At 44.5% G+C, this 21,172-nt stretch overlaps 1 protein-coding gene across 1 annotated transcript in view; it reads right to left on the reverse strand.

Annotated features, from left to right (window-relative positions):
- Itga8 (integrin subunit alpha 8) overlaps positions 1 to 21,172 on the reverse strand; it is a 175,320-nt gene that overhangs the window by 23,542 nt on the left and 130,606 nt on the right. The window contains exons 25-27 of the mRNA XM_005354625.3: positions 19,674 to 19,832; positions 8,446 to 8,574; positions 2,541 to 2,654 (exon numbers count right to left, since the gene is read on the reverse strand). Of these exons, the coding sequence (XP_005354682.1) occupies positions 2,541 to 2,654; positions 8,446 to 8,574; positions 19,674 to 19,832 (402 nt within the window). The remainder of the gene's footprint in view (positions 1 to 2,540; positions 2,655 to 8,445; positions 8,575 to 19,673; positions 19,833 to 21,172) is intronic.

Here is a 21,172-nt window from a genome sequence, read left to right on the forward strand (position 1 = left end):
ATGTTCACAGAGGTGAAGGAGTGTGGGGAGAGGTGACAGCCAGCGTAGGTGTGTTGGCGAGCTCCAGCTTCAGTGACAGACTGACTCAGAAACGACGAAGGTGGAGGAGGACGGAAGAAGACACTCACCTTTGACCTCTGGCCACTAGCATGTGGCCAATACACAATAATGGGGAAGACACTGGACCTCAGCTTGCCTGTGCACACACAGATACACACGCACACACACACAGGCACACACGTATGCACTTACACACACGTGCACACACGCACACCTTTCTCTCTTCCCACTGCAAAACTCAATGAACTTCCCAGCTGCACAGATAGATAAAGCATCAGGCGATCTTCAGATTCAAAAGATCCAACCTGGGCTGAGATGCTTGCCTGACTACAGCCTGTGCTGTCCTGATTCTGTGTGAGAACTTTTAGAACAATCTATTGCCTTCTTTGTTGGTTCTGTTTGTTCAGATTTTTGGGTTGCATGGCTGGATCTCCACACTGATTCTATGCTGTTCCCCACCTGACCCTTCAGCAGACTTTCCCCAGACTCTCAGGGACTTGGGGTAGTTCAACTGTTCTTATCTTCTGGGGGAGGTGACCAGGAAGTGAAATGGGAAGATTGTTCTAGAAAATTCTTCTCAGACAGCATCAGCACAGCACAGGCAGTAGCCAGGCAAGCATCTCAAGAGACTTTGAACCTTTGGAATCTGAAGATCACCTGCTGCTTTATCTATCTGTGTAGTGGGGGAGTTCATGGAGTTTTGAGATGGGGAGACAGTAATGTGTGTGCATCTCCCCCCCGTGTGTGTGTGTGCATGTGTATCTGTGTGTGGTTGAGGTCCAATGTCTTCCCCAGTTGATCTTGGCTTACCTCTCCTACAGAAATTTCCTTTGAAATATTTAAATTCTTGAAATTTAAAAATGAAAACCTTTACATTTAAAACTTTAAAAAATTCAATGTTTATGGCTAGAGTCCACTAATGAGTGAGTACATTCCATATTCATCTTTTTGGGTCTGGGCTATCTCACTCAGAATAGTGTTTTTTATTTCCATACATTTGCATGCAAATTTCAAGATGTCATTTTTTTTAACCACTGAGTAGTACTCTAATGTGTATATGTTCCATACTTTCTTTCTTTATTCTTCCATTGAGGAAAATCAAGATGAATATGGTATGTACTTGCTCATTAGTGGACTCTAGCCATAAACAAAGGACAATGAGCCTATAGTTTGCGATCCTAGAGAAGCTAAATAATAAGGTGAACCCAAAGAAAAACATATATAGATCCTCCTGGAAATTGGAAGCAGACAATATCGCCAGGAAAAAGTTGGGAGCATGGGGGTAAAGATGAAGGTAGGGTATGGGGAGGGGAAGGGGGGAGAGAGAAGGGAGAAGAGGAGGATTGGGGAGAGCTTGGGGGAGTTGGATGCTTGAGATGGAGGAAGGGCAGATATAGGAGCAGGGAAGAAGATATCTTAATTAAGAGAGCCATTTTAGGGTTGGAAAGAGACTTGGTTCTAGAGGGGATCCCAGGTGTCCACGGGGATGTCCCCAGCTAGGTCCTTGGGCAGTAGAGGAGAGGGTGCCTGAACTGGCTTTGTCATGTAGTCAGACTGATGACTATCTCCATAGAACCTTTGTCCAGTGACGGATGGAGATAGAGACAAAGACCCACATTGGAGCACTGGACTGAGCTGCCAAGGTCCAGTTGAAGAGCAGAAGGAGGGAGAAGATGAGCAAGGAAGTCAGGACTGCGAGGGGTTGGTCCATCCACTGAGACAGTGTGCCTGATCTAATGGGAGCTCACCAAAGCCAGCTGGACTGGAACTGGACGAGGATGTGATAAAACCAGACTCTCTGAATGTGGCTGACAATGGGGGCTGGCTGAAGAGCCAAGGATAATGGCTCTGGGACTTGTTTCTACTGCATGTACTGGCTTTTTGGGATCTGGATGCTCACCTTCCTAGGCCTGTATGGAGGGGAGAGGGCCTTGGACTTCCCACAGGGCAGGGTAACCTGACTTCTCTTAGGACTAGAGGGGGAGGGAGGAGGGGGAGTGGGAAAACAGGAAGGAAATGGGAGGAAGTGGAACTTTTGAATGGTATGATTTATAAAGCAATAAAAATTTAAAAAAATCAAAACAGAAAATGAAAAACCAGGGCTGGGGAGATGCCTCAGTCAATAACCTGCTTCCTGTATAAGCATGAGGAACTGAGTCTGGATCCCCAGGACCCTTGTAAAAAACCATATCTAACAGTGCATGTCTGCCTCGCTGATGTTCACAGAGGTGAAGGAGTGTGGGGAGAGGTGACAGCCAGCGTAGGTGTGTTGGCGAGCTCCAGCTTCAGTGACAGACTGACTCAGAAACGAAGGTGGAGGAGGACGGAAGAAGACACTCACCTTTGACCTCTGGCCACTAGCATGTGGCCAATACACAATAGTAACACACACACACATGCACAGGTGCAAATGAAAAGTTCTTGCAGAGGGGTTAATGCTGATCTCTCAGAAAGAGGTTCTAGGTGAGCGACATGGTTACCTGGAGGAACGTGTGGGCCCACAGTCTCGACCTGACTTTCAGGACTGCGCTCTCTCCTCCTCCCAGTCGTCCCACTGCACAAGAGATTTGCAAGCACTCAATGTTTGTACAGTTCTGCAAAATGCAAAGACAGAGACAGACTATCAGTGCCTCGAATGACAGCGAAGAATCAACACTGACACTGCTTTCTTTCCTCAGAAGACACTGGCTTGCCTGCGAATCTAATGTATTCCATTTCATTTAGAGATAAAACAAATTCATTAAAGCAACTGAGACAAAGAACAGTTAGCAATGATGCGAAGTTGTTTCCTGTTCAGAGAAAGGTAAAAGTGGATCATAAAATCCCATTAGAAACAAGCTTCTCTCTAAGGGCTCCATCTCCTTGTGACAACCAGTGAGTTTTGTTTCATTTTCTCGGAACTCAGGAAGATGTTTCTTAGAGATGAAAGATAAACTGGGAAAACCTGGAAGCCTTTGTAGAGAAAGCCTTTGAGTCCCTGTCACCTCAAAGATTCAAAGTTAATTACTCACTGATAAGCAATTGCTTCACAACATTCCCTCCTCTGTCCAAACCACTTCCTGATCGCTGAGCAGGCGCTTGTACAACTCCTATGCATTACACTGTTGTTAAACCAGCTATTTGCCCATCTTATACGAGATCCCCTTTTGAATACGAGATATACAATGTGGAAAAAAGGTTCAGGATGAGGACATTCTACCTATCAAATGTATCTTCATTGGATCCCGGTTTCCAGAGGCTCATTTGTTTGAACACTTGCTATCCAGCAGGTGGTGCTGTTTGGGGAGGCTGTGGAGTCTAGCAGGAAGGACCTGGTTGGGAGGAGGTCACTCACTGATGGTGTACTTTTAAGCTTATACCTGCTTCTGGTTCTAACCTGCACTGTCTACTAACTGACTGGTTATGTATGTGGTCTTGCTTCTATGCACCCCCAAGGCCCAGACAGAACTTCTCCTGGTACTATGCCTTTCCTAGGACAAGCAGAAACCTCTCAGAAACCTGCACTCAAATAAACCTTTTCCCTTTCACTTGCTTTGTAAGGTGCTTTGATCACAGTGATGGCAAAGATGACTAATAACCGAGTGTGGGAATAGATGGATACCGCAATGTTTTTCACGTGCCCTTGCAGACTGATGCTTCCTTAATTGGACTGGAGATATGATCAAAGAAGTAGCCCTGAAAGAATGGAGGCTATTACAGAGGAGAGCAGGAGGTTGGAGATGGAATCTGCAGGTACTGAGTGGGAAGAAGAGTGGTCCGTAAGAATCCTCAGGAGGGGTCAGCGAGGATAGGAAGACAGCCGGGAGAGGACATATAGGAGAGGCAAGGAAAGGGCTATCGTTGTTTCACCAGCTGGTCAATAGCATCAAATGCAGAAATGAAAAGAAGAAAGACACGGGTGTTGTAAGCTGAGTCTGTAAAGAGAACAGAGCAAAGCTTGGAGAGGGAGGTCATCCTGGCCGAAGCAAGGGGTGACTGAGGTGAGGGAGGCGAGGATGGCTGTAGGTGGGAGAAGAATTAAGTTTCCGTGTTGGAGATGCACATTTAAAAAAAAAATGCAAACTGGAAACTGTGATGCCAGCACAGGACGTTGGCATGCTACACTTACAAATTCCTAATCAGGAATGGGATTCCGTATTTGGTTTTAACCAAACAAAAACTGTAGGAGGTCTTCTTTAGCTTTTGATTTTAGAGTAAACTTTGCATAATCATCCTCCCCTCGGAGTTGTCTTGATTCAAGGACATGGGTGGGTGCTGCATGGCTTGTAGCGTTTGAGCCAATAAGAGAAAAAGAGAACGTAATGGGAGTTCGAAATCAGATGCAGAGACTAATGACTGTCTTGGCAACCATTACAAGTAAAAGGCTCCTATGATATTTAGAGGTTGAAATTTATGTTAAAATATTTAATGAGAAATAGCAGAAGAAATTGTACCTACAGCACAAGTGCATAAAATTTCAAGAGAATACCATTTACCTAGCTCCACTGCTCTTCTGCTCAAGATTCATGTGCAAAGTAGCATGTATAAGAGGAATCTGAATCCTGTTTATGCAAATGTTTAGTTCTGAAGAAGTTGGGATATTGGTTTTTCAATGGGCTCTTCTCATTTTTACTGCACATAATAGGATTCTATAGATGTCAACTTTTATTGACAACATATTGTTTTATTTTTCTAAAATAAATTTATTCTAAAAAGGACAGTATGAATCACCTACTCTAACATTTTGAAGCCATTGTACAATCTTACAAATGTACAGGCCCTTGACTCATAATCTGCTGATTATTGTAGCTTTATCTCTTCTTAAGAATGATATTGGAGATAAATTTCCTTGTATTTTGCATTTCCATGTTTTAATTTTCCTGTTAAGAAGAAACAAGTGGATGGATATTCGGAATTAAGACACAATTGTGTGTGTTCCTATGTGTGCTGCTGCTGTGTGTGTACAAGCACACATACACATGTGTACATATGCTTGTGCAGGCCAGAGGTCACCTCGGGTATTATTCCTCAGGCACTGCCCACCTTCTATGCTGAGACAGTGTCTTTCACTGTCCTGAAACTTGCCAAAGATGCTATACTGGCCAGTGAGCCCTGGGCACCCAGCCTGTCTGTCTGCTCAAATGTACTGGGATCAAATGCAAACCACCACACTCAACTATTTTACGTGGGTTCTATGGAACAAACAAACAGGTACTTATGTTTACCAGGAATCCATTTTCAGAATGAGCCATCTCCCCAGCCCTAAGATACAGTTACAAAGGCTCTTTCATCATTTTAGGAGCCCAGGCCAGTTGTGCAATCACTGCCACTGGACTTATCACCTCAAATTGGAACTCTACTTCCTTAAGCCTTTGCCTCATTAATACACAACCGGAATTAGTATCTGTGTCACCCAATCATCCTGTTATGAAGCTCTTGACTACTACTATGGATATGTTCTGGAATATTAGTGCTGTCATTGGGAATGACATTGATCTACTTTATTGGACTGAAATAAGTAGTTAGGATTATCAGGCTTTTATTTATATTTTCTTCTGCCTTAAAAATTACAGTCAATTCATGTAGTGGCATTTCATTTGTATCTTAATAAATAAAGCTTGCCTGAAGATCAGAAAAGTAAAACAGCCAGACTGGTCAGTCTTATAGACCAGACATCAATGACACACACCTTTAATTCCAGTAGCCACAATGACACACACTACCACCATTATGTGTGCCCCAGCTCGTGGGGCCAAGGGACCGTATGATGAAATAAATCACTGACTGTGAGCTAAAATGAAACCTCCACTAAGCCGCTATGTCTTGTATTTGTCACGGCAGAGAGAAAAGCCAGATTTGCCATTGCTTCCCTTTCAACTACGCAAATGCTAAACCCAGAGGTTCAGGACCTTGGACATCCTTGCTCCTTGAATTATGTCACTTTTATGACTGTCTGGGACAGTGGGGCTCACTGAAATATTGCCAGAATGGGCATTATATTTTGAATTCAGTGAGGGTGGTAGCTGGTAAATTTGATCAGCGCTAAGTAAGCTATCTTTTAATATGTGCAGTGGATTTTTTTTTTTTGTAGTTGAATAGAGAGTTAAGAGGTCTAAGGGCCATAGAGGAGGAACAGGAGTTAGTGGACTGGCATTCTAAGGGCACTTGAAATATAACTCCAAAAGCTAGTGCCATTAGTTCAGTGAATTCATACCTGAGTCATTTGTTCACATGGTCACTGAGCCCATAAGCCGGGCACTGAGCTGTGCCCAGGGAAGCATTGCAGGGAACACGGTGTATATTCTCATCTGAGGGATTTTAGATAGGGTAAGCTGGTAAAGAAGCAGGCCTGAGAGTCAGAGCACTGTAGTGCCCAGAGGAGTCTCAGAGTTGCTCTGCGTTTCTGGGAGAGGGCCAACAGCGTGGGCTTGGGAGTTTTCCAGCTCCCCACCTAGCCAGGGCAATGACCGCTGCTCCTGTGGAACAGCTGTAGGGCTGCCCTCGGCTCAGAGTTCTAGCTTTCTCATCCTTCCACCATGCTTTACTTGGTCCTGAAGCTTCCTGATGAAGGCCCCTCTCTTTTCTGTTTGTGACTTTGGATTGGTAACTTGAGGCTGTAGCTTCGGTTTAGATAATGAGTATCAGGAAGGGCTTCTTCAGTGCAAGGATGGGGCAAGAAGCATCTTTCCGGGCAGCCTTTGGTCTATGTGAGGCACAGTGTTCTCAGCCTGTTCCCACCCCCAGTCCCCGGGGATGCTTGGAAAGAGGATGGGACGTCTGGCGGTCTCTGACTTCTGATAGAATTTGAGGCTGTACCTATAACTGAGTCCTTATGGCTGTAGTCTATGAAATGCTGATGGATTGGAAGTTGACGCTTGCTTTGTGCCTTTGCTACGTGGTCAGGAAAGGGTGAGCATGTGAGGAGAGACAGAGGAGATAAGATCCTGATCAGCATTGGGATGAGTAAGGGCCTTGCATAAGAATACCAATTTATGCTGATGGTTCTGCAAAGTCCAGCTAAGATCAGGCTAGATCCTCCAGAGGCCCTCAGTGCCAAGACCCCCATATTTCAGCCCAGAAAACCTGAACACATTAGTTTTTCTATAAGGTTTTATTTTATGCTAACTAATGCACAGTAATACAAGTGAAACAGAGTTCCTAATAAATACGCTGCTGTTTTTTTTCTCCGCACCCTTTTGCTGTCCGTGCTTTCCTAAAGCTGATGTGTACTCACTGCATATGCTAATGGTTGCCCTGTGACTTTTTATACATGCAGACATCACACTTAGCTCTCAGCTGTCTATCAGCTACCCTCTCTTACTCTCCTCCCCGTCCCCTCCCTTATTTCCTCACCCTTTTCCAGGAGTCTCTCTATTACTTTAATTCCCAGACTTTTGATTGGTCCTCATGTAGCCTAGGCTGGCCTTGGGCTTGCTGTGTAGACAAAGATGATCTGCTCCTGATCTCTCTGCCTCCACCTCCCAAGTGCTGGGTCATAGCCATGTATCATCCAAGTCCCTGGGTGTGTTTGCTGCCTTGCTAAGATGATCATGGGATTTCTGATGATCTTTTATTTTTATATTCTGCATTCCAGATATTGAAAAGCTATGTGATTCTTATTTTCTGTATGACTTATTTTACTTAATGTGATGTCCTTTAGCTCCATTCATTTTCCCGCAGATGGCTCGTTTTCTTTCTCCCTCGAGGTGTTTCAGCGTTCCATTGCCCATGTCTGTCACATTTCTTCCATCTGTTTATGTGTTGACAGCACCTAGACTGAATCGTGTCCCTTGGTTCTTGTACATTCTGCCTCCGTACACACGGAGGTGTGCACGAATCACAGGCCAACTTGGTTTCCCTGAGCACATGGTGCTTGCCTCTTTCAGACAAGCCACGCCCCGTAAGATTCAAGGAGAGGTGTGACACCGTAGGGACATACTGGGTCGACGGGGCTCTCAGCGCTCATCTCAACTGCCCTGCTCAGGGCCTCTGAGTGGGCTAATAACTGAAACTTGGTGTTTGTAAATTGATTTTCAAAAGTTAATCTCCAAAGAGTGGGATTCAGTATGCCATTGTCTTATAAGGATATTACGATTCCTGCCCTTCCTCCTGTCCTATTCTTTTTGTTCTCGGAATAGATTCACAGTCACACTTAATGTTCACCTCTGTTTCTCTGGCGTGGTCGTTGTGGTGGATTTAGAAGAATATAAAGGTTATATTGCAAACGCTCCTTAATCTTTACAAAAGAATCACTTTCATTTTTCACAATACAAGCTGCCCAAAGGTGTCACGCGTGTCTGAGCGTTGAAGAAAACTGAAAACAAGAGTTGAAGTTAAAACCACCTATGTCTGGGAATTCTGTCTACCCCAATATTTTCCCTCAGTCCTGTGCACAGGGCGACTCACCAGTATTTTTGCAGGGCTCTGTCTGTGGAGCTGGACCACTGGCACATCCCTCTTCCTGACGAGATGAGGAATTGTAGCGTTTCTCAAGAAGGCGCTGAGCTCAGGGGTGTCCTCTGGGGAGGCAGCCGGCTGCAGAGAGAAAGCAGGCATCAGCACACATAGCTGCATTCACAGATTCTACCATTTTCCTTCACCTCAAAGCCCGGGCAATCGGATTCACAAAGATTGTGCTTTACACAATCAACACCAAAGTGACTCATGATGACCAGGAACAAGACTGTCCTCTCTTTGGTTACAGGAATCCATGAAGTGCTGGAGAACACATTTTTGAGAAATTTATCTTGCAAGGATAAATTTGAAGAAGAAATAATTTCCCCAGAAGGGCAGAAACCAAGAAGTTGACTGACGCTCCAGTTACCCTCACTGTGTTCCTCTCGTGAGGGAGGGGCCTGGCTAAACGGAGGCAAGTTCTGCACCTACTACAAAGGGTTGGAGATAGCCTGATGTGGTCCACAGCCTGCTGTCTTTATGGCTGCATCCCTGTTCCCTTGCTCATGAGAAGCGCCCCTGAGAGGAGACCTGTGTCCCAAGGACAATGGCTTTCCCAATGCACGCACTGCTGTATGACAGCCTGCTTTCCACTCTTAGTTTTTATTCTAGAACAGGTGATTTTTATCTCAGTGTTTCTGCTGAACACAACTCCTGGCTGAAAACACACTTTGGGATTCCAAATTGTGTGTGAACCCCACAAAAAATTCTAGTGATGTCATTTGCTTGCCGATCTGCCTAACTTGCTGCTCACAGGGCATATGCAGCAGGGAGAAACTATGAATGAGGCGCAATGCATAGTAGTGAATGTTCTACTTTGTATTAATAAATTAATAATGTAACAATAAACATGAGATTGTTCATTATTACTATTTTGTTTGCTCGGTTCTCAAGTATAAACTTTGTGGAAACTCAGTGTTGTGTCACAGTGACGAAGTTCAGACTACCTGTGACCAACTGAGTGCAGAAACCTGCCTCCCACTTCCACCCTGAGGCTTGAGCCTTCCTTTGCTTGGTTTGTCTACACATAATGGGAACAGCATGATTACACTCGTGTCCGGGTTGAAGAAAGGAATCCTGGCATCGCAGATGTGGAATGTACCACAGAAGGGAAAACAGTGATGATCAGTGTTTCTAAAGGCCTGGAAGAATCTTCCAGACGGACAAAGGGATGGAACCCAGACACTTCAGGATGACAAGGGTCATGCCATGCTGGATCTTGCTCCTGTTGGCTTCCCCAGATCCGTCACTCCAAGAAGCCGTTGACTCCCACTCCACAGCAGCCTCTCTGGTTTTCCTTCCTGAGCTGTCACGAAGCTCTGGGCTTCCGTTTCATGTGGCGCTTGATCTCTGTGGTCTGTAAGTAACTATCAGGCCCATCCACACTTACCACCCACTGGTCTCGGTGAGGAAATATAAAGAAAGACACAGAGAGTCACATGGCCAGGAAACACCAGAAAACAAGCAGAGGAAGGAGATCTAACAAGGAAAACTTGGGGAGGTTGGGGTGGGGAGGAAGCCCATTAGGAATCAAAGGCAAATTTTCAAAAACAAAGGACTCTTGGTGTCACCCAGATCTTGCAGAGGAGGGAAACCTGGTGAGGGACCTAAGTATTGACTGGATATGTCCCTTGTGGACTTGTGGTCCTTTCCTGAGTGGGAGATTCTGTGGGTGAAAATTGAATCATGATCACTTAAGAGGGTTTGGATAAGTAACGATTGTTTAGAAGAGCATCAAATGAAGTCCCTTCGTCATTCTCATGTTAAAGCAGTCTCTTTCCATGTCAAAGCCGGTATAGACCATTTCAGGTAGCCAGGGCTGTATTGTGAAGTCCTGCCCCCTATTCCCCCCACACACACCCAAATGAAGCCACCAAGTAATCAAACAAAAACTAGTTTTTAGTGGGTTAGAGTTGGGATGAACCTTTCCTAAGTGGGTAGGCAAAGCCCACTCTTGAAAAGGATGCAGGTTGAATTATTTGGTTTACTTTTTATTTTAATGCAGAAGGAAATTCTGAGGCTTGTAAGGTTCAAGGGAGGGATAGTAGAGGAGAAGAACTTGAAGACAGGAAATGGGGACATTTGATGTAGAAAAATTAAGCCTGGAGCAGCAGAAGGAAATGGCTTTTCTCTAAAAGCGTTGGAGAGAGAAGTTGAAGATGAGAAAGAATATTAGATGTTGCATATTGTGGGCTGGATTTTGTGATGTGGAAATTGATCATTTGAATAGCAATGTGATGGGAACTGGAGAGACAGAACAAAGAGTGCAGCAGAGGCTTGGAGTGATTAATAGAGACTGGAGAGGACAGGACTTCCTGTGACAAGGACGACCCCGTGGATACTCCCAACCGCTGGGATATAATGGGACCACCAGCTAAAAGTGGAGAAGCTGGACTATAAAAGGACGTCTCACTGGGACTTCCAGGGCAGTCACTTGGAAACTCTGGAAGTTTCTAAAAGAATGTCCAGGTAAATCACCTTGCATTCTCAGCATGACCGGAAAGAAAGTTTGGCCAAAGGTAGCTTTAAGAGTGGGCTGGGCTGAACTGGGCTGAATGCTTCAGAGAAAGCATGCATACTAAGAGAGGAAGGTTCACTGGAGAGAGACAGTGGGAACATTGCAGGAATAGAATGGATGAAGAATGGGATGCTGAGTGTGACGGAGGTACGGTATCTAGGGAACAATGGCCAAAGTCCTAGGATTGTGAGCTGCTGGATGGAGTGGGGTGAAAAGTGTCAGCTCCAGGGATGCTGGGATTTCCCAGGACAATGACAGAGCCTGGTCTTGCCAGGAGGATAAACAAAGGAGTTGTTCACAAATGCTCAGAAATGGCGTATCTGGTAGAAAAGTGTTTACAGCCCAAGATTTAAAAAAACTGAGCTTAGACAGACAGTTAAGAATTGTGTAAATCCCTAGATCCTCATATGTTTTCTATTACATTTCTGTATGTGTCTGCTGCCATGGACTTCAGATTTACTATGTGCAACTTCTCTTTCTTTTCTTATCCTTGGAGACAGGGTCTCATTATGAAGTATAGGCTAACTTTAAACTTGTTATCTCCTGCCTCGGCCTCTAGAAGTAAACTAATGTACAGAGTGGAAGTACTGGAAAAATTGGGTCATGATTAGTGTGTGTGTGTGTGTGTGTGTGTGTGTGTGTGTGTGTGTGTAAGTCATATATGGGTGTGTGAACATACACACAGTTGCTAGAGCACTGTTTTGGCTATTGTTTCTCAAGTGGTATCCACTTTGGGGTTTCCTGGGTTTTTCTGTTTGCTTTGAGACCCAGTCTCTTATTGGCCTGGAACTTTCCCAGCAGGCTATGCTGGCAGTCCAGAAAACCCTGGGGATTTGCCTGGCTCTGGCTCTGAGTGATTTCTTTACATAGGTTCTTGGGGTTAAACTCATGTCTTTATGTTTGCACAGTGAGTATTTTGCCAACTGTGCCATTTCCCTAGTCACTAGTTGTGATTTTCTAGTCTCAAATTATAACTTATAATTATTATCAGTATTAATAAAACAGTGGCCCCAGACCAAGAACTCTTTGTGTGGTTTCATCAGATGCGGCTTATGTGGAAATAAAGAACATATGTGCTGGGCTCCATTATAATTTGTCAATATTAATACACGGTCTCTGGACAAGCATAGGTCCTCCAACTAGCCAGAAAACAGGGCCCCTGCAAGACAGGTGTCAACAGAACATGCCCCTTTCATTTCATACCACTGGTCAGAAGATAGAAAAAGTGTCTCCGTTGAGTGAGCACCGTAGTCAACGGGTCTTCAAACAGCTTACAAACCGAGTTCCTCAAATGGCATTCCAGAAATGATTTCACAAAACAAAACATAACAAAGGGGGAAAAGTTATCCAAGAAATGTAAACAACAATTCCCATCCATTTTCTTGATGGATGGTGGAGTCCCTTTCCCAGCTGGCCACGGTCGCACAGACCGAACGTTTCCTCGGCTGGAGATGAGTGGAGGTAAGGGAGGCTGGACAGAGTCCTCGGGCGAGGCAGACATGCTGTCAAGAGCAAATTGGTTCAGTGCTATGAGGAGCTGTAAATAAACACTCAAGTGGCTCCCCAAGAACAAACAACTTCCTTCTGCAACAAGGAAATAATTGTTAGTAAATACGTTTCTTTCTGCAGCTGCTACTCAGAATTTGACCTCAACAAGACTTTTTCATTTTCATATTTTCCCCCCAAACTCCTCACTCTGGTGTAGCTTAAATTTATGGATTAAAGGAACAATATGTAACCATAATATGCAATACAGTTGGGAAAGATGGTCTTTGAAGAAAGAAGTTGGGTGAAATGAAATTGGTGGCCCTGAGAATCCATAGTTAAGCCTTGTATCTCATCTTTTTCTTGTTTCTAGTGTCTTTGGAGCCCAGGTATTCCCAGTACACACGAAAGAACAGACTATACTCAGGGACTATAATTAAATCTAAGTGGAGGCAAGCCTAGAGGGCCAATGTACCCTGCAATTAAGACATACATGTTAAGGGTTTGTGGGCAGAGGGAAAACCCCGCTTTTTCCTTCCCGAGTTATGCAGTCTAAATACAAGAATCAGTGTACCCCATTGATGGTGCTGAAGCTTCCTTAGCCTTTGGATGTGGTGTTTTTTCCATTGTATAATATCTATGGGGTTGCACAGATTGATGTGATAAGTGCATGTAGGGTGGAAGTCAGTGGACTTCCTTAGCTGTCATTCTTCAGGGTGAAGAAGATCAACAGCAAGCACAGATGGTAACTACAGCATCGTAACTGGAAAAGAAAACCAGAGCCAGGTGGGCTGTCTGGCTCAGACCTTCTAAAACCGTGGAGGGCTAGGATATTTTCTCAAAGGAGGAGGGGGCGCGTGTAGTTGACACCTGACCATGATAGGGTAAGTCACAGGTGTCCTGAGTGCTTCAGCTATGATGTAAACTGTGGCTGCGAACATTCCAGCCCTTTAAAGCGATCCCAAAGGGCATGAAAAGAAATTGGTATGTAATGGCAAAGGCAGGTGAACTATTCTTCTTCTCCATGTCTTCATTTGAAAGATGTATTTTAGGTGAGGGCCTCGGGGTGACTGAGCTAGGGCTGTTGTTTAGGGGCTGACAGGCGTCCCCTGGTTCTGAATTGATGAGAAACAGTAGACCGAGGCAGCTAATGACAAGAAAGTACTCTTAGGGATAAGACAAACTATGCAAATTTGCCAAGCCACTGTCTGCTGGCCACTTGAGTCTAGAAAACTATTTGCAGGGCTATAATTTTTGACAGATGAACGGGTTCTGGGTTTTTGCCATTTCTGTTTGTATGATCTGGTTGCAATTTGGACTTCCTGTGAGATCAGTCTTGCTGAAACAAGGAGAGATTCAGAGGCGACCTCCTTACATCTCCAAGGACAATGCATATGACATGGGACTCTCGTGCTTCTTGGTCTCTGTACCTGAGGATCCTCCTTTTGTTATCCCTGGAAGGTGTTCTGGGTTCTACTGCAGATTCTTCAGCCTTCTCCCTCACCAGCTCACATTGAAAAACTCAAAGTCCTTTATTCTTCATGAAACTCGTGGTTCCTTGGTTGGGTTTACTGTTTCAACCTCATCTTATCTAAAGATCATAGCATGTTTGAAAGGCTATTCAAACCCCTGGATAAAGTCCACCAAAATAACAAAATTGGTAGTTTGAAAAAAAAATCATTTTACCATCTTTAGTATAGCTGAGAAACACTTTATTCAACTCTAAAATTTTATTCCAAGAAGGATCTGGAACAAATTAGATTTAATGGATCGGTCTGAATGCTGCAGACAGTTGAATGTTTCAGAATGTTTTAGATGGTAGAGGGAGGAGAAACTGCTACATTAAATCCTTTCCTTCTGACCTAGACCATGAAGTGTGTAGGCAGAACTTCATGGATGTTTGATCCTCCTCCTGGGATTTAAAAGACAGGTAACCAAACCCCAAGAGGCTGAGAGCATCGCTACATAACACAGCCCCAACCTTTGGATTGGGAGGGCAATGTGCCAAGTAGAGCGAATGAGTCTAACCCACTTTGACTGCTCTCTGCTGACCTCAGCCGGGCATTGGCTTCCTTGAGTGACAAGCAGGGGCTGTGTCGCTCTCTCTTTTTCTCTCCATATTCCTACTTTTCTTCAGACTCTGATGTTTCACAGGCCAAGCTGAATGAATCTCCATGAAGCTTAGGGTGATTGGGAAAATTAAAAATAAAGAATTCCCCGTTGTCTAGTGGCATCTATGTATGGCCACCCTTGTCCCAGCCCATCTTGGATGCTGATGCTCTGTGGTTGAGCAGCAAGTGAGGTGAATCTGGGCGAGATCGTTTGGCCATTGCTGCCTAAAGCCGCCATCGGTTAGAATCATTATGCCGGCGGCTTTATAAAGGCACTCGGTGTTCCCCCCTCAGACTTGGGGGGAGCATCGGAGTAACTTGATAGAATAACTAGTTCCTACTGTGCAAACTGAGCCCTGTTAAGGTCAGATTTACTGGACCTTGGTGTGCATGTGAGAAGACTTTCGGGCTTTTGTTGAATTTGGAACACATCTTTGTTTGCACACAGGTCAAATTTCAGAGGGTTTGGGGAGATAGTTGGCAATAAGAAAGCATTTCTCTTGAAAAATCATGTTTTAAATGGTAACTCAGTTCTCAAGCCAGTCCACAAAAAAAAAAAAAGTCCCAGGGAAAAAACCCTATTCAATCTTCAATATGGAAAAAACCCTACTTAATCTTCAATATGGTTTTTATGTCGTAAAACTGTATATTTGCTATAAAAATAGTAATATCCAGGACAATGGCCATATGAGTGATTGTAAAAAATAGAAAAAATTATTTGTTTACTCTGTGATAGTGGGTATTTGGGTAGAGAAATGGGCAAGTGTACCTATATTTGGTAGACTCTAAGGAGATATCGACATCATTTCAAAGGCTTTAGAGTTGGTGGCTCTGGTTTCCTGAAGTGGGTGGCCTAGAAAATGCTTCTCCGGAATCTGGATGGTTTCTTTTCCATGAGTATGTGAGAGGAGCAGGCATGGTGGGCTCCCTATAATTCAAGAAATCATTAGCCTGAGTCTGGAGAGTGGAGAGTTTGAGGCCAACTTGGGCTGCACAGTGAGAACTTGTGTCAAAAAAGAACAGAAGAACAAAGCAAAGCAAAGTCGGTTAGGAGGTTGCACTGAGACAGCAAAGTCAGAAATCCTTTCTGTCAGAAGCGAGCACAGCCAAGAATTTATATGGGAGAACACGCTGACTAGGTCGTGTACCTGAGCCCAGAAAGGGGGTGGGGTGGGGTACTGACTAAATCGTCTGAATGGTGGCACAAGATGGACTGTTCAGGAATACAGATGTTTCGAGAGACAGCGCCTGGCACCTTCCTTACTGAAGCATGACGGAGTAGCCTGCAGTTAATGCAGGGATTCTCAGCTCGTCGAAGTGCTGAGGATAAATGACCATTGAGTGCTCAGTCCCAAATGGGAATCTGTTTCATCAACTGACCCACTTCCGGTCACTTCCTGGCCCACTCCTAGCACCTCCAGGTTTCAGAGCTCCTGGAAGATTGCAGAAGAGAGGTGGGAAGGATGCAGGAGCTGCAGGATGGGAAGGGTGATGTGAAATGATGTCCCCTTGATGTGACAAGGCACGTGTGCCCTCGTGGGCTCAGTGTAGCGATGGCTGCCTGTACAAGGGAAGGCACTTAAAGTTCCATCATGGATGGGGGAGGGGATCATGAGGCTCCACCCTTAGAAGATGACGGATCGGCAGCTGATGGTTTTGGTTGGGCTGCCATTTCCCTCTGGGTGTGTGGTTACCGGGAGACTGCCCCTGCTTTGGTGAGACCCATGCTCATGCGCATAAAGGGCAGCACCAATAGATTCAGCAGGTTTCTTTCAGAAGGATGTGTGAAGGTACAACGGACAGAGGATCAGTGCATCGTTCTACACTCGTTAGAGAAGCTGCTTTGGCACGAGATGGTGATGAGTACAGAGACGCACAATAGGACAATGTGCAGAGAGTGAGAGAATTTGGAGCAGTCAGCCCAAACAGGGATATATTTATCAAATCTCTTCCCGCAAGGCTACAGAAGAGCTGGCTGAAAGATTATGAAGGTCAGAGGTGGTGGATGGCTCCAAAGAAGCAATGTGATCTACACACAGTAGGGCTGATGAGAACTCACAGCCTGTGACAGTGTGTACACCACCTGCCCAAACTCAAGCCAGAAAAAAACCAGTATGAGAAAGGAAAATGGACACAAAGTTTCAACCCTAACCAAGGAACAGTTTGCATTCGATACCTGCTGCTAGGAGAATCAGTCCACTAGAGAAAACTGATTTTCTCTAATGAACACTGGGCATATCACCCACACTCCAGAGCAGGCCACATGCTCAGGAATAGCTGGCCAACATAAAATAGACCTTGTGGTATTACAGACATGTGCCCCTTGGCTTGGTGCTGTATGTAATACCAGCACTGGGGAGGCAGAGACAGGTCAGCTCCAGGTTTAGTGAACACCCGGGATATTAAAGGAAGACACCACAGTGCTCTCTCTCTCTCTCTCTCTCTCTCTCTCTCTCTCTCACACACACACACACACACACAAACACACACACACACACACATACACACACACTTTACACAAACATACACAAAAACAATATAGAAAAGTTATCAATTAGCCTTGCTATAACTATTTTAAGATTTTTAATCCTGTATGTTGAAAAAAAATGTCATTTGTTTTTCAGTAATTTCTACTCATACTTAATCCAGGACAAGTTGTTTATCTGTGCTGTCAGGGAAGGAATACCTGCTGAATTTAATAAGTTTAAATTTATTTAAGTTAATAGCAGTGCCACTAATTTGTTTAGTATCTTAGAGAAAACCAGTATTCAGGTACTCTAAATTATGAGTGCTACTGGCCTACAACTAAAGATTATCATTTTAATGTCTACTTACTAATAAGAGGGTTTTTTTTGAAATTTCTCTGGGAACATATTAAATGTTGTTAAAGTATATTAAGGAGGCTGGGAAAATGGCTCAGGGGTTAAGAACCCTGGTTGCTCTTCCAAAACCAGTTGGGTTCTGTCCCCAACATCCATCTGGCAGCTCCCAATCATCCCCAGCTCCGATTCCAATGGACCCAATGTCCTCTTCCGACCCCCCCAAGCACCCAGCATGCATGTGATACACATATGTATATGCAGACAAAATACTCATACACATAAAGCAAATCTTTATGTTAAGAACAACATTTCTACACCTTAGGAATTTGTACATTCCTCTAATTAAGCTATGTTTGGGGGCTGTTACTTCATATTGTCATAAAATCTTATATTTAGTTTTCACAGATTGAAAGCTTCTTTTTGTTTTTTAAGAAGCATAGTTAAGTTGCATTAAAAGAATTTCCTAGCCTTGGGCAGCTTTTTAATGTAAAGCTATTAGCACGCTAAGGAATAAGTAGGGAGCAGAGAATGCCAGGTGCTTAGTATACACCGCCACTCAGTTTGCACGAATCTGTCAACATTTAATGCAAGTTATCTGCTAGTGCTGTCCCTGTCGCTGAGAGTGATTGTTAAATTGCCACAGACGAAGAAGAAACCTTACAGTCAGCATAGTGCACATTAAACAAGTTACATAATATATACAAACATATATAAACACTGTCAGACGTAAGCCAAACATTGCACTCTGAGAGTTAGGAGCCTTCTGCTGGAGCATGTGATTCAAGACCGTGTGTGAGATATATTAAATACGGGGCGCACTGTGAGGAGATCTGAGTCACCTAAATAGTATACACTCACATTTGAAGATGGTATTTTTTATAAAACTGGTGTCCCTGAGGACAGAGATTATCGCAATAAAGGGAAAAGAAAGAGGAAACGAGACAAGAATTCCAGGAAGTATTTGAACTAATTTCATGTCCCACAATGGCTTTATTTACCACTGCTCCATAAAGAGGGTGGCTCACCAGCCAGTGGGTCCTTTACTGCAGAACCTCCTGTTTTCCTCTTGCCCCTACATACAGAACATGTGGGGGTGAAAAAGGAAGCCATTCAGAGTGTCGGTGACCCCCGGCCTGTGGCTGGGCCCTGTGGATGGTTAAGACTGTGGTTCAGGAAGTCTGTCCCTGCATCAGAGACACTGGGCCCTTGTAGCTACTAGGAGAAGGTTCTCAAGAGAGGCTGTCTTCTGAGGACAACATCCGATTCTCAAAAGTTTTGTTTTTGTTTTATTGCAAATGTGACATTTTCAAGGGCTTGGGTTATTTCATTCCTTTACTTCCCAGAAGGAACCTGAGCCAGATTTGGACCTTAGTCTAGATGGGTTTGCCTTTAGGACAGTGGGGCACTTTGGTAATGAATGAGTGGCCAACAGAGCAGCTGCCTGGACAGGGGGCAGAAACAGACAGAGAGGAAGAATCTCAGGCCCAGCCCAGAACCTATTCTCGATGGACTCCCAGGCTCCTTCCAGAACCGGCTTTTGAATAAAGCTCTGGGCCCTGCTCTGACCCAGCCTCCTTACAGACCCTCGGGTCAGGCCCTATCAGCTTTTTCTAGACCCCAGGTTTTACTTTGACCCTGCCTTCTAACACACCTCTAAGAACACTTTCTGCTTCTGCTTCTAATAGACTTCTCAGGCCCTGCCCTAACTCTGCATTCCAATAGGCCAAGGTCCTTCCTTGGCCCTGTAAGTGCAGTAGACACTATTCCTGCACTGGCCATACTTTTTCCTAGACCCCCAGAAGGTTTTCAAGTCTGCACCGCACTGCTTTGGGCTTCTCTATAAGCTTTCACTACCATGGGAGCCCTGAACATTCCAGTCTAGGGGTTCTCAGTGCATGGAGACAGCTTTTGGCAAATTCTCACATTTTACCACTTGCTGTTGACAACAGCTGCGAGAACCCATCTTGGCAAAGATCCTCATGTCTTTGGGCAACATCCCAGAAAAGACTTTTAGAAATAGTATTTTATACTAACTCTCCCAAATGTGACATACCTAATTACAATTTCGGTTTGGTTGTGCTATTGATGAAACGGTCTATAAAAGGTGATCACTGAAAAAGGTTCAATAGTTGACAGGTTGCTAGGAGCAATAAATGTTTGCTCAGGTTGAGACTTTACACTAGGTTATGCTCAGCGGTCACAGAAGCAAGCTAAGTTGAGCCACTGCTTAGACCACGCTCCTACCTTTATATCCTGTGGGTTGAGTTCAGGATTTGTTTGACATCGCAGAGGCCCCAGAGTTTGAAGATGAAAAATATAGAGGAGAAACTCATCTCGTGCCGAGAATGGCCAGCCCACTTCCAGAATGGTGTCACTGATGGTGCTGGGTCCGATATTGTGCAGCTGCAAGAAGGTGACACATTAGGAGATGTGGTCCAATTCTGTCTCTCACGGGTCTGTTTGGAAAAGTGCATTGTCATTGGTGTTGACTATGGCGGTAGAACAGAGTGCCCCCCAGGCAGGGGGAGCTCTGAAATCACAGTACGTAGAAATTCAGGGAAGAGCATGGAGCAATTCTTATCAGAAAGGCTTGGGACCAGAAGTATTTTAAGCTTCAGAATACTCAGGGATGGGACCCAATTGCAATCACAAAATTCTGTGATATTTCAGACACACCTTATTATGCGTAGCTTGAAGACAACCTTTTAGATCTTTTTTACTTATTTAAGTGTATTTGGGCGTGCACAGCTGCCTGTGCACACATGTGCCTGTGGAGGCCTGAGGTTGGCATCAGCTGTCTTCCTGAACTGCTTCACACCTATGTATTCAGATAGTGTCTCTTACTTGGATTCAGAGCTCACTGCTACAGAGCTGGACATAGCTATTCAGCTTGCTCCAGGGATCTCCTGTCTTTGCTTCCTAAACCCTTGGATGACAAGCAGGCTGCCACACCCACATGGCAAGGGTCTTACCCACGGAGCCAACTGCCCAGCCCATTGTCTTTTTAATGTGCTTGTGTTTTGGCTACGGTCTGTCCCATGAGGCCAGGTATGGTATTTTCTTCTTGGAGCTGGTAGCAAAACAATTGGACTTTGTAGTACATTCCGATGTTTTTCAGATTAAAGAGGCCCCATCTGTACTCTGTGTGTGTGCAATCACTGCGATGCTTACCTTGAATTTATGTAAATTTAACGGTAGCACTAGAAATGCAATTTTAATTATAGGCTTCCAAAATGTAGTCATCCTTTCTTTACATTTGGAATTGGCCTCCTCCCGCCTGACTACTGGCTTGTCAATTGCAACCATATGGGATGCACTCTCTTTCACCCTCTGGGAAAAGGGCCATCCATCAAGCACCAAGGCCTGTCTGTGCGCCTTACAATTCTCTGCCAGTGAGTGTTTCAAAGCTGATGTTGCTGTCATTAGCCATTCCCAGAGAAAGGAAGGCCACATCTCATAAAGACGAACATTTTAAACACGTGACTTCTGCTCAGAAGACACAGATGCCATCCCCTGCAAACACTTAGCACATTGGAAGGAATTATGAGTTTACAAATTCTCTTTAAAATGAGTAGAGATCTTTGTGTCCCCCCCCCGCGTTCTGACAATTACCATCAGAATCTATGAAGCAGTGTAGTTTCAGTTTTTATTTGATGGCCTGTGTAATTCACATCATTAAAGGAGCATGGCATCCACTGACATAGCATGTTATGAGACCTGAGATTAGTGTGTAAGAAATGCTT

The sequence above is a fragment of the Microtus ochrogaster genome, chromosome 16 (assembly GCF_000317375.1).
Source record: "Microtus ochrogaster isolate Prairie Vole_2 chromosome 16, MicOch1.0, whole genome shotgun sequence".
NCBI classification, from domain to species: domain Eukaryota; kingdom Metazoa; phylum Chordata; class Mammalia; order Rodentia; family Cricetidae; genus Microtus; species Microtus ochrogaster.